General features: G+C 44.6%; 1 protein-coding gene across 3 annotated transcripts in view; it reads right to left on the bottom strand.

Moving 5' to 3' along the window:
• Positions 1-13,618, bottom strand: part of SAMSN1 (SAM domain, SH3 domain and nuclear localization signals 1) — a 94,819-nt gene that overhangs the window by 31,265 nt on the left and 49,936 nt on the right. Inside the window, exon 1 of one of the 3 annotated variants that reach the window (XM_083171902.1) lies at positions 3,562-3,705. The exons of the other annotated variants lie outside the window; for them this stretch is intronic. Within the exon in view, the coding sequence (XP_083028028.1) occupies positions 3,562-3,618 (57 nt within the window). The 5' untranslated portion in view covers positions 3,619-3,705. Of the gene's footprint in view, positions 1-3,561; positions 3,706-13,618 lie in introns of those variants that run through there. 3 annotated transcript variants of the gene reach the window in all.

The raw sequence follows: 13,618 nt of genomic DNA, 5'->3' as shown, positions 1-13,618 counted from the left end.
ATCAGCGCACAGTGGCCACAGGACACCCACAAAATCAGTGTGTGTAAAAAATTTTTTTTAAAAAAGACCCCACAGCACCCTCAAAAAAAAAAAAGGTGATCACTGATGCGACACTGATTACCAGTGAGGGGCAGCAGGTGCACAACCTTTGGTGCAACTGACAGTGCAACTGGCAGCAACTGACAGGTATATATAAAAAAAAAAACCCTGCACCCCCAAAAAGTTGCTGATCAGCACAGATATACAGCACAAAAGGGGGGGTAGCAGACACAAAATATAGCACTCTCTATCACTCTCTGTCACTATCTCTCTCTATCTCTCACTATCTATCACTCTATGACACTGCAGCAGCAGCACTGACAGTTATATATATATAAAAAAAAACCCTGCACCCCCAAAAAGGGGGGGTAGCAGACACAAAATATAGCACTCTCTATCACTCTCTGTCACTATCTCTCTCTATCTCTCTATCTCTCACTATCTATCACTATCTACCACTCTATGACACTGCAGCAGCAGCACTGACAGTTATATATATAAAAAAAAAACCCTGCACCCCCAAAAAGGGGGGGTAGCAGACACAAAATATAGCACTCTCTATCACTCTCTGTCACTATCTCTCTCTATCTCTCACTATCTATCACTATCTATCACTCTATGAAACTGCAGCAGCAGCACTGACAGTTATATATATAAAAAAAAACCTGCACCCCCAAAAAGGGGGGGTAGCAGACACAAAATATAGCACTCTCTGTCACTATCTCTCTCTATCTCTCTCTATCTCTCTCTATCTATAACTCTATCACACTGCAGCAGCAGTAGGAAGTCACAAGAAGTCAGATCCAGGAAGCATCCAGCACGCTACAAGCAGTGATCAGGTGATCAGGTAAGTATTTGCAAGGATCAGGTCAGTATATCACGGCAGATAGGCACGGTGACCGCACTGCACGCAATTCCAGACCGGAATGGCGTCTGCAGTGCAGTCACCGTTAGTTTAAATCACCCTCCATGGCTGTGATTGGTCCATCGGTCCGACGAACCAATCACCGCCTTTGGGGGCGGGTGGGGTGAGGTGGGGTGACACCAGTGTCACCCTTACACCCCGTGGTGATTGGTGCTGTACTTTACAGCACCAATCACCACCGATCCCTGTGTCACCGGCGAACGTTATTCGCCGGTACACAGAAAACGCTGTAATTGGCTGTTCACATTTGAACAGCCAATCACAGCGATCGCCGACGGGGGGGGAGGCATCGCCACCCCCCCTGGGCATGCAGGGACATGTCTGCTGTCAGGGACAGCAGACATGTTTAAACTGTCACCGCGTCTATAGACGCAGTGACAGTTTAAAGCCATGACGTACATTTATGCCATGCGTTGGGAAGTACATCCCGGCCATGACGTAAATGTACGTCAAATGTCGGGAAGGGGTTAAGATATATTTTACAGTCCGCTCAAACCAATCCGTCTTGTTTAAAATAAAACTGGGCCCTCAGTCGCAGCTCACGTGTAAATATCCAATAGTATAAAGACTGTCAATTAGCTAAGAGCAGGTGATATCACTGAGTTGGTTGTCCATTTGGCAACTAGCCCGGAGACACTGCTCACAGACAGGAATAAATGAAGTGCTCAAAGACAGAATGATGGAGCAAGACATGATACGTCTACTGAAGCGGCCTGTGTGGGTTAGATGCAGCATGGTAGCATGACATTTCCGTACCCTGGGTTCGACCTCACCGCCCTCCCCTCCTAGGACATGTGACATCATGTGATGACCAATCAGGAAGGGTCTGGGTGCATCCACAAGCTGGAGAAAAACTCCTAGCAGGGAGTGATGTTGCCAACCCAACGATTATGGCAACTAAAGAAGGGCAACTGAAATGGTGCATGGCCTACAATACAAAACTTACCAGGAAAGAATAAATTATCTTAATATGTATAGTTTAGAGCAGAGAAGGGGAAGGGGGGACATGATAGAAACTTTCATATATATCAAGGGTTTTAACAAGGTACAGGTGGGAGACATTCTTCACAGGAAGAGGAGCAACAGAACACGAGGAAATGCACTGACACTAGAGGGAGGAAGATTCAGGGGAAATTTGAGGAAGAATTACTTCACAGAAAGAGTAGTGGATAAGTGGAATAGCCTCCCATCAGAGGTGGTAGACCCAAATACAGTAGTACAATTTAAACATGCTTGGGATAGGCATATTGATATCCTTACAAAGAAATAAGGATCAAATATGGTTTGAGGTAACATGTTTAAAAAAGGGGCAGACTAGATGGGCCAAGTGGTTCTTATCTGCCGTCACATTCTATGTTTCTATGTTTATGGCCGTGAGTAGCAGCACCTATCACACATCCCTAGTTGAGGCCCTGGTTAGAGGAGGGTCCCCATCTGGAGCTTGAACTCAAGCCTCCTCCTCTTATATAGCACCTCTGCCAAGACAATTTTCAATGGTCCCCTTTCGATGGCCATCCATAATATCTGGAAGTCGCTCGCACAAGTTTGTCCCTCATAACATGGTAACCTGTTGTAGAGCAGTGAGGAACACATGGGGACATATCTCCCTGTAACCACACTGCAACTCTTTTCTGCATATTAATCCTGGTAATACACATCCTACCGCAAGCTAGGTAAATGTGCAGAAGTACTTTTACATTTCAGAACTAAACGTGGTTTTGGATACAAATGAAGTAGACAAATCTAGCCGACGAAGCTTAGATCTCCTGGATATTTTTTATGTGCATGTTCACACATCTGCACAATGCTACAGTACAGTATATGAATAATACTTTTCTTTAAAGAATTCTCCTATAGAATATATTCCACTGTGGTTTCTGATGAGAATGTGCCTGTTGCCCCAAGAACTTCTGCTGTGTGGTCTTAAAATCTGAGAAAGTGAGTCACACATTTCACAACCCAAAACAACAATAACAACATAGCATCTAACTGCATTTATTTGAATATTTAAAAGAACATTTGTTGGAACACATACCCTACGTACAAAATAGTTAAAATAATAATATGAAAATTAAACTAAAACAAAACAACGTTGGGGCAGATGTATTAAGCCTAGTGAAGTGATAAAGCGGTGATAGAGTGGAAGGTCATAAGTAATTAAGTTTAATTTATATAGCGCACTTTCTCCAACAGGACTCAGGATAACGCACCAGCCAATCAGCTGTGTTTGAAAAATGATAGATAGAAGTTGATTGGCTGGTGCGTTTTCACCTTCCACTTTATCACCGCTTTATCACTTCACCCCAATCTTTTACAACTCTTTGCTGAACAGTATTACCTGACATTTATCTGGCAGGTAATAAGCTTAGGACCAATTCGATTCTATTTCTATATATATCACCATGATATACCTCACAAAGATAAACTACATCATCAAAATCATTTCACTAAATTCCCCAAATAAAAGAAAGTTTATATCAGGAAGCTTTATTAAAACCACAGTTTACATTTTATGTACCTCATATTAAATATTTGTCAATGGTGTCATTTCTGGAGACGTGAATACATTTATTTGGCTTTTCTATTCATATTCTTACCTTTGGTTTTTGGCTTTTCTCTTTGTCTGAAACATTGGATGGTTTTCTCTTCAGCATTGTGTATGAAATAAGTAGGAGGCAGTCAGCTTCCCAGAGAGCAGTAACTGTTCTGTCGCTGCCTGTTACACACTAACCTCAAGTTTCCTCATTGACAGAGGATGTGACAACAAGGCGACTGTTTTGCAATGAGCACTTTTTCCTGTCGGCTTATTATTCTACTCAAGAAACCATTAGATTTCATCTTGCAGGTATCTAAGAACATTCTTCAGATTGTGTCATTCATGACCACAGAGTAGAATTCAGTTTGGTGATGGGATATGTGAGTGATGTGACATTTTGCTGAAAGCAGATTAAATCTAATTATACCCCTTTCAGATCGCAAACAGGGGTTGGACACGGCATAGTGATCCAGGGTCCAACTCGGCTTTGACCTATGTCCGACGCATTCAGATTAAGCCCCGGTCACCCATTATACAGAGGACGACCCGGTTTAACCCTTCTTATAACTTGGGTCGAATTGCCGGGTTGCAATATCCCTGCTCGGATTCGCGGTGTGAAATGGCCTTAGTAATTATTTTCTGGAACACAAATGTAGTACTCCTATCACACTGACAAATATTTCCCGGGTTATTGCACATGAATGTGCAACCACTGGTATTAGAACCCGGGTCTTAATCAGGGTTGGACCCAGGATGCTTGGGTCCAGGGGTAGAGTAATCAGAGTCGATGCGGACTGGGTTCTGTTCACTGCACTGTGAAGGTACCGCTGGGAGATGACATCATCTGCCAGTGCCGCCCCAGCCCCGCCTCCCAATGATGTCACCCATCCGGCTTTATGCGGGGTCAGGCGGCTAGTGTGAAAACACGGTACTTGTGTAGTTTCATGGCGGCAGTTACGTAGTCAGTGTAGTGTTCCTGTCAGCGTCAGCATAGTGTTCCCATGGGCAGCGTAGTCAGCGTAGTTACCGTAAGCGTCCTTGTCAGCGTCCCTGTCAGCGTCCCTGTCAGCATCAGCGTCGTGTTCCCACAGCCAGCGGCTGATCATTGTCAGCATCCCTGTCAGCGTAGTCAGTACGTTCGCAGCTAACCAGAGCTTGTGTAGTTAGTGTAGTCAGTCAGCGTTGCGCAGTTAGCGTAGTCAGTCAGCGTTGTGTCACCGCTTATTACATTGTGTGGGTTATGGCTGCCAAACCATTCACTATTTTTAACCTGCCACAGACCAAGGAGGAGTCAGTGATTTTTTTTTAGCAGCACCACTTACTGGCAGAGACACAGAGCTGTGTCATTTTCCATCCTATGGCGCTTAATGTAAAGGAGTATATGTGGCGCTGCCACATAAGAGGCTGCAGGAAGAAGGTTAATCTCCACGGGGCAAATTGGTTTCATGGATGTCACCTATCCTTTCGGACCCTTCTGCGCCTGAAGCGTGGTGAGCTCAGCGAGCCTCGCGGGTGGACGCACAAAAGGAGCCCAAAGCATAGCGAGCCCCGCAAGGGGATGCGGATTACTTGACGTGTATTCTGCGTCCCCTCGCTGCACTCACCACGCTTTATAACATCAGCTCCACGCCGACGTGGATAGTGGGGGTATAAACAGGTTGGCAGTACGGTGACTATGCTGCCTGACGGGGACATTACGCTGACTACGCAGGTCTGCCTTTGGGATACGATGACAGCGTGTACCGAAAGCGCTTGCAAGCCACAAAAAAACAACAAAGAATCTGATCATAAAATCTTGATACAACCCTGAATGTGAAGAGCTGAATATTTGCTGCTAAATTTGCATACAACTATTTGTTCTGTAATAGAATATCATTTTTGTATGATGGTATTATTGCTTGTTTCATATCTCTGTTTAATTATGTTGGATTTTTTCTGATTAATCTAGTTGTTTATAGACTCATTTTTTGATGAGGGCGTGATCGGAGAAATATAAAAATAAATCAGTATTTGAATTTGAGAAAAAGGAACATTCATCTTCTGGAAAGACAAGTACAGGTATGTTTCAGATAAACCAAGTGGTGCTTTAGTCCTACGTCATCTAAATGCGGTTTTGTGTGGTGTGTGGTTTGTTGTGGTTTTGTAAATAGGCCTTTCTAAGAATGAAAGACCAAAACTTCCAAAAATGATATGTCACAAAAAAATAATACTTAATGGAGCTTAGTGCCATTCTGATATAACACCATCAACAAAATGTACTGTTAACATAATAGTTTATTAGTGCGGCCATGCTAACCAATATACGCTGCCTAGCAAATTGGTCTGAATTAGGCCTGGATTCATGACTCTCTGTGCGCCGATTGGGAAGCGGTGCTACCACTGCCACTGCGTGCACAATGCCAGAGTCTACTGCACCGACGTAGAGGAGGGGCCCAATCAGAGCATGCACATGGGCCATACATGCCTACTTTCTAAAACTAGTTTCAGAGAGATTATAGTTTGTAACAGAATATTGCACAGCACCTCATTGAGGGGGCATGTCATGCTCCACCCAAAGGGCGTGTCTAGTTCCATATATGGAGAGATTGCGAAAAGAGATAGTGAATGTGGCACCTAGAAGCGTGGGTGTGTACTGCTACATCTGAGAGGAATCTTGTAAAATGACTTATATCCAAATGTAGATGAGCCCCAAAGCAGTTATGCTGTGTACACACGGGGGCGATAGGGGCTGAAATCGCTGGGAATATGGTCGCTGAGCGACCATATTGCCAGTGATTGGAGTGTACACCAGCGATAAATCGCTGGGTGCGCGCTCCCGTTTTCAGCCCCTGAATGGTCGCTGGTCGGAGGAACATGCTCCTCCGACCAGCGACATCCCCTGCCTCTTCACCCAGCAGTGTTTAAATTTTCATCTGCGACCATCTCTGGTCGCAGATGAAAACGGGACACGGGGCAATATGATTGCTGAGCAATATATTGCTAGCAATATATTGCCAGCGATCATATTGCCCCGTGTGTACACACCTTTAGTAAGAGCTACTATACTTGGTAAAGTGCTGGGAAATGGTGCTGATGATTCAATGTAACTGTCGAAGTAGAAGAGGGGAGTGTTGGCGCTCTGGGGTTGTTTGGGGGAGGGAATAGTCTGATGTATGGGAAGTGGGGAGCTGGGAGCAATAACTGTGGGCTGGGTGTTCTGATAAATGAAGCAGGTAGCAATAACTGTAGGCTGGGTGTTGAGATGATGTAGAGACTGGAAACAATAACTGTAGGCTGGGTGTTGCTGGTGGAAGTGGCGGGGAGGTCCCCGAGTAGGGTTGAGGAAATGATAAACTGTCCCACGGTGAGGCAATGCCTGCTGGCTCACCAGTAGGTGGTGGTATATCGGTACTCAGATCCCTTCACGTCAGATCCTGAAGTGGATGTGTGTACCTCCAAAAATAATGTGAATGGTTCAGGGTATGCAGGTGGTAAGTAGGAAAAGGTAATAGTAGCTTACCGTATGGTATCGATGTATCGGCTGATGTCGATGGTACGTGATTGCCCCGAGTCCTGGCACGGTTCCAGAGTCTAATGTATCCGTGTGGTGGGTGAAAGAGGACTTGGGGGTGCACGTGTAGTAAATGAAAGGTGGACCGGTAGTATTTTTAAAAGGTGCTAATTTATTGTGACTATTACAGACAGTTAGTACAACAAATTAATACCATTGAAAAGTAACTTGGTAAATATTTGCTAAATCTTCTTATACTTTATTTTGCTCCAGTTGTCACTGGTAATTACTTTTCAATGGTATTAATTTGTTGTACTAACTGTCTGTAATAGTCACAATAAATTAGCACCTTTTAAAAATAGTACCGGTCCACCTTTCATTTACTACACGTGCACCCCCAAGTCCTCTTTCACCCACCACACGGATACATTAGACTCTGGAACCGTGCCAGGACTCGGGGCAATCACGTACCATCGACATCAGCCGATACATCGATACCATACGGTAAGCTACTATTACCTTTTCCTACTTACCACCTGCATACCCTGAACCATTCACATTATTTTTGGAGGTACACACATCCACTTCAGGATCTGACGTGAAGGGATCTGAGTACCGATATACCACCACCTACTGGTGAGCCAGCAGGCATTGCCTCACCGTGGGACAGTTTATCATTTCCTCAACCCTACTCGGGGACCTCCCCGCCACTTCCACCAGCAACACCCAACCTACAGTTATTGTTTCCAGTCTCTACATCATCTCAACACCCAGCCTACAGTTATTGCTACCTGCTTCATTTATCAGAACACCCAGCCCACAGTTATTGCTCCCAGCTCCCCACTTCCCATACATCAGACTATTCCCTCCCCCAAACAACCCCAGAGCACCAACACTCCCCTCTTCTATAATACTAGGGGGACCGAGACTTTCCCCAAGGAGTGAGGGCTGCTAGGGGTTCCCCTCTCCGAGCGCTGTGTAGTTTTCTCTTTTATTTCAATGTAACTGTATCTATCTCTCATTCCTTTTTTCCCCAAAAAATGTAACAGTGTAATGTGGTAAAAAAAGATTAGTTCACCCTACAGCGCTATTTTGGGATGTTCCCAGACCAAAAGATCACACCAATAGTGATAAATTTAAGCATACATAACTTTTCATATGAGTGTTGATTTTCAGAATGTTTCACCAGAGGTTTTTCCACTCTGAAATGAAACTACCCCTGATTTGTCACCCAAACAAGGGTCCAGCAGTAAGGGGTTAAATCAAGAAAACATCATAGTGTAGTATTTTAAACACAAGGAAATTTTTTTTAATAAATAGAAACACTCACAAAAGTGGACGGTTAAAAAGCACAATAGGTTATCCCAGGCTAATGTGAAGTCCAACTCCGGAATCGGTCCTCTACACAGTCCAGGAAAAAGGGAGCAGATCTCGCCAGTCAGCCAGGTTAGGGATCCAAAAGTAACAGCACATTCACTTAATGCATTTCGGACCCGAATGGTCCTTCTTCAGTGTAATGTGGTGACATGAGGGAGATTGCTAGACTAATGAGGGAGAGAGGGAGATTGCTGCTATTTCAGGGAGTCTCCTGCAGAATGCAGAAGGGTAGGCAACTATGCCACAGGCCCCGTCCTCTCTTAAAGCGCCTCTACATGTCAACATAACTTAATTCAGGTCTCTGCTCTATTTGAAACAAATACCTAAACCAGAAATAATCATTTACATTTCAGCTGCTCTGCTATTTTTTCCCTTTATATATGACTTTTACCCTCCTCATAAGACGTGTAATGTGAAAAAACAAATAACATTTAAAGAAAACAGAATGAGGAGTGGAAATTAGTCTTCTAAGAAACTCATCTCTCGGTAATATTTTCATCAAAGCAAAAAGAAGCGAGATTATTTCCTTTCATCTCTCAGTGTCCTGTGTGCATGCATGAAATGTGGGCGCTGTGTAGACACCATCACTTTAATGCTCTTCCTAAACCTGTGGTTTCCTGCTTGTTGTAATCTTCTGTAATTCCTCTGAGTTTATTTCTACCTTCCTGTTGTTAATACCCTCTGACGGTATCTTCCAACAAATCACCATTGATGAAATGCTCTGTCTATACTGTATAACTAATTCTTTGCACATTCCCTGCATGAAGAAATGTACGGGGAGCGGATTCCCTGCCCATCTCCGCTTCAGGGAGATGGGCAGGGTTAGTGGGGGGTGCGGGCACCTATGGGGGAGCAACAGAACGGGACGCGTGAGAGTCTTGTGCATGCGCTCCCCCTTCTGGCGGATGGCGAACAGTGGTGATTGGCGATAGAATCGCCAGGAGCAGATCTAATGAGAGCTGCTCAATCTGTAAATTCCGATTAGTTGCCCATAGCAACATCACATGTGAATTAGAACGCTCATCTACACATGACAGATAGAGCATTCATAATACAGTTAAGCCCCCCCCCCACACGCTAGCTGATCCCCTCCGACACAGATATCGATATGGAGGGTACACACTAGGTGATATTGTAAACAATATCACTCAAAAGACCTTGCTGAGCCATATTGTTCACAATATCACCTAGTGTGTATGGGGCTTTACACTTAAAATGGGCACGCACACTAAATGATGGAGGTCATTCAATGTGGCTCGTGAAGCAGTGGTAGTTCGCTGCTTTCAGAGCCTTGTTTGCAAATTCTCGTCCCCCGCTGCATGGCAAATGTCCCCGCCGCTCTGCAAATGGCTTCTGTAGTGCTCGCAAATCTAAGTCAGTCTTATGCCCGCTACACACCAGGACGATGGTGCTCGTGAGCAGGTCGTCATAGGAACGTACGACCCGCTCAGGAGCTGACGGCGCCGCTGACCCGCCGCGAAAATGCGGCTGATGTGATCGCGATCCGATCACGACCCCCAGTACTGAGATCCTACCTGCAGCAGGTAGGATCTCAGAAAAGACTGACCCACGGGGCCGCGCATCGGATCGGGATCGCTTCAAAAGGACACTGAAATGGCCCAAAACATGGCCGATTTACATACAATCGGTCGAGATTGTTTCTAAATTGACTTGTTTTGGGCCATATCATCCTGGTGTGTACCCCACATTAGATCTAGGGCGTCCTGCTCCGAAAACTGGCCGGGCAGCTGACGCCCGGTGATGTCAGCCGCCCGTCCCCAGGATGCAGGTGCTGCCTACATTCGCATGGGGACGCGCAGCATTTTCCACAATTAAATCTCAATACAATTCTTATGCCAAAATGTATTTTCTATGAACGTATTGCCAAATAATAATGTATTCTATATGAAATAATTTGGCAGATGTATTAAGATTGGTGAAGAGAGAAAGTGGAAGGGGATAATGCACCAGCCAATAAACTCCTGTCATTTTTCAAGCATAGCTGATTGGCTGGTGCGTTATTACTTCGCTTATCCCCACTTTGAGCCTGATTCTGGTTCATTCACAAAAGCAAATGATCTCTCTAATGGACAAAACCATGCTGCACTGCAGGGGGGAGGGGGCAGATGCAACATGTGCAGAGAGAGTTAGATTTAGGTGGGGTTTATACTTCAAACAGATATCTATAATGCAGTGTAAGAATAAAGCAGCCAGTATTTTCCCCAAAAAACAAAATAACTCCCCCAAATGTAACTCTCTCTGCACGTTACATCTGCCCCACCGGCAGTGCACATGGTTTTGTCCATTGGAGAGAGAATTAGCTTTTTTGCAAGTGAACCAGAATCAGGCCCAAGGGCCTTTACCGGGCTTAATACATCTGACCCAATGTTTCCAGCTATAGAGAGTAATAAGGGTTAAACTCACCATAAAATAACATAACAGTGATGCAACTTTTTTTTTTTTTTTAGCAAAACCTAAAACGAAACACTAAGTATTTTCAATCAAACAGCGGAAACATAACAGAAGGCCGAAGACAGTTCACTTCTTACATTTTCTTCCTACATCAGCAACTCGGCTGAAACGGAGAAATTCCCAGCTTACACGTATCTGAAATGATTCATCCCGCAGAAAAGAGCATCATCAATCCACGTAGAGGAGCCTGAAGCGGGCAGCAGCCGATTTCCATATTCTTCATAAACATCAAACATTTATATGATAAACACCATATTCCTTCTTGAAATATTATGACACAAATTAGCAACTGTGCAGAACGTATTATTGGAGACAGTTATCAAGTTAACTTTTCCTGGCCAAGCGCCATATATGTTTAGTCATAGTTGCCTACCCTCCTGCATTCTGCAGGAGACTCCCTGAAATAGCAGCAATCTCCCTCTCTCCCTCATTAGTCTAGCAATCTCCCTCATTTCACCTAGCACACATTACGCTGTTACATTATTGAGGAAAAAAGGAATGAGAGATAGATATATTTACATTGAATCATCAGCACCATTTCCCAGCACTTTACCAAGTATAGTAGCTCTTACTAACTGCTTTGGGGCTCATCTACCGATGATTCTAGGGGCCACGTTCACAATCTCTTTTCACAATCTCTCCATATATGGAACTAGACACGCCCTTTGGGTGGAGCATGACACGCCCCCTCAATGGGGTGCTGTGCAAAATTCTATTACCAACTATAATCTCCCTGAAATTAGTTTTCAAAAGTAGGCAAGTATGGGTTTAGTTGATAATTTCATGGTTTTATTTTTGATTGATATAAGTTTAGCTCATATTGTTGTACATGTGGGGGAAAGTTACTCACACAAATACGCATGAAATAGGCGTATTCGTATTAATTATGCGTTCTCGTATTTTCGGCATTTACTATGCCGAAAATACCGCAATTCTTATTTGTGTTCATGGCATATTCGTATTAGGAATACGACTGTATACGCCATTGAAAGAATAAGAATAGGAATCACCATTCAAAAGTATATTATATACGGCCGGTAATTAGCGGGATACGGCCGGTAATTAGCGGGATACGGCCGGTAATTGCCGGTAAAATACGCCTGGAAAATACACTTCATTTTCCAGGTGTATTTGTAAGAATTCTGCATGGATCGGTCAGATCCGTGCAGGCTTCAGTGTAAAAAAAAAAATTTAATTATTAATAATAAAAAGAAAACACTGGGAGGTCCCCCCCTATGGGCATAACCAGCCCCAGGCTCAAAGAGCCGGTCCTGGTTTTAAAAAATCAGGGAACCAAACAAATAGGGGTTCCCCGTATTTTTTAAAACCAGTACCAGGCCCAACCAGCTAGCAGGTAATGCCACAGCCGGGGGGGGAGACTTTTTATACAAGTCCCCCCGGCCAAAGCAGTACCCCGTGACCAGTCAGCCTAGGCAGGGGTCATAGGGAAATAAGGCCCCCCCCCTCCAGAATTTACCTGCCCAGGCTGAAGCCTGGGGCTGTCCCCGGTACCCCTGGGCTGTGGGTTGATGTATGTGTAAAAGAAAGAATAATCTATTATATATTGCTGTGAAACTATGAGTCCTAACAAGCCTCCCTGCATGCCACAAGTCCCTGCATGCGGGGCATTAAAGGGTCCGCTGAAACTTAGTAGCATAGTTGCCTACCCTCCTGCATTCTGCAGGAGACTCCCTGAAATAACAGCAATCTCCCTCTCTCCCTCATTAGTCTAGCAATCTTCCTCATTTCACCTAGACCACATTACACTGTTACATCATAGTTACCTCCCCTCCTGCATTCTGCAGGAGACTCCCTGACATAGCAGCAATCTCCCTCTCTCCCTCATTAGTCTAGCAATCTCCCTCATGTCACCTAGCCCACATTACACTGTTACATTTTTTGGGGAAAAAAGGAATGAGAGATAGATACATTTACATTGAATCGTCTGCACCATTTCCTATCACTTTACCAAGTATAGTAGCTCTTACTAACTGCTTTGTTGCTCATCTACATTTGGATATAAGTCATTTTACAAGATTCCTCTCAGATGTAGCAGTACACACCCACGCTTCTAGGTGCCATGTTTGGGTGGAGCATGACACGCCCCCTCAATGGGGCGCTGTGCAAAATTCTACTACCAACTATAATCTCCCTGAAACTAGTTTTCAAAAGTAGGCAAGTATGACTTAGTAGTAGTAGTTCCACAGCAATACAAATAGTAAAATAAACACACTGAAACACAGAGCCCACACATACAGATACTTACTTACTGTACCTGGACACGTAGGCAGGTATCTGTCTGTCCGTCTGATGGTCCTGAAGTATGGTTACCTGTGGAAGAAATCCATGCTCACCAGGGTCCTCCAGTGTAGCTCAAGTCCTCTTCGTTCCAAGTAGGCATCCCACGGTCTTGGCAAAACAAAAAAACGACTATCCAACACCAGTACGAACTGAGGAGAAGCCGCAGGATGTCTATGTTTAAATCATGGGGCTCCTCCTCCCGAATACCGCCATTGGCCACCTAGCAGTGACTAGCGGCCAATCAGGAGTCACTAGGCGGCCAATAGCAGTATTTGGGAGGAGGAGCTGCAGGATGTAAACTCAGTTCTTACTGGTGTTGGGTAGTCATTTTTTTGTTTTGCCAAGACCGTGGGATGCCTACTTGGAATGAAGAGGACTTGATCTATGCCAGAGGACCCTGGTGAGTATGGATTGCTTCCACAGGTGCCCAAATGGATTTCTTCAGGGCGATCAAAGGAACGCTCCGGGAACCTACCTA

The sequence above is a fragment of the Crinia signifera genome, chromosome 2 (genome assembly GCF_055691185.1).
Source record: "Crinia signifera chromosome 2, ASM5569118v1, whole genome shotgun sequence".
Taxonomy (NCBI): Eukaryota; Metazoa; Chordata; class Amphibia; order Anura; family Myobatrachidae; genus Crinia; species Crinia signifera.
The sequence above is the reverse complement of the archived record's forward strand: the minus strand, read 5'-3'. Positions and strand labels throughout refer to the sequence as shown.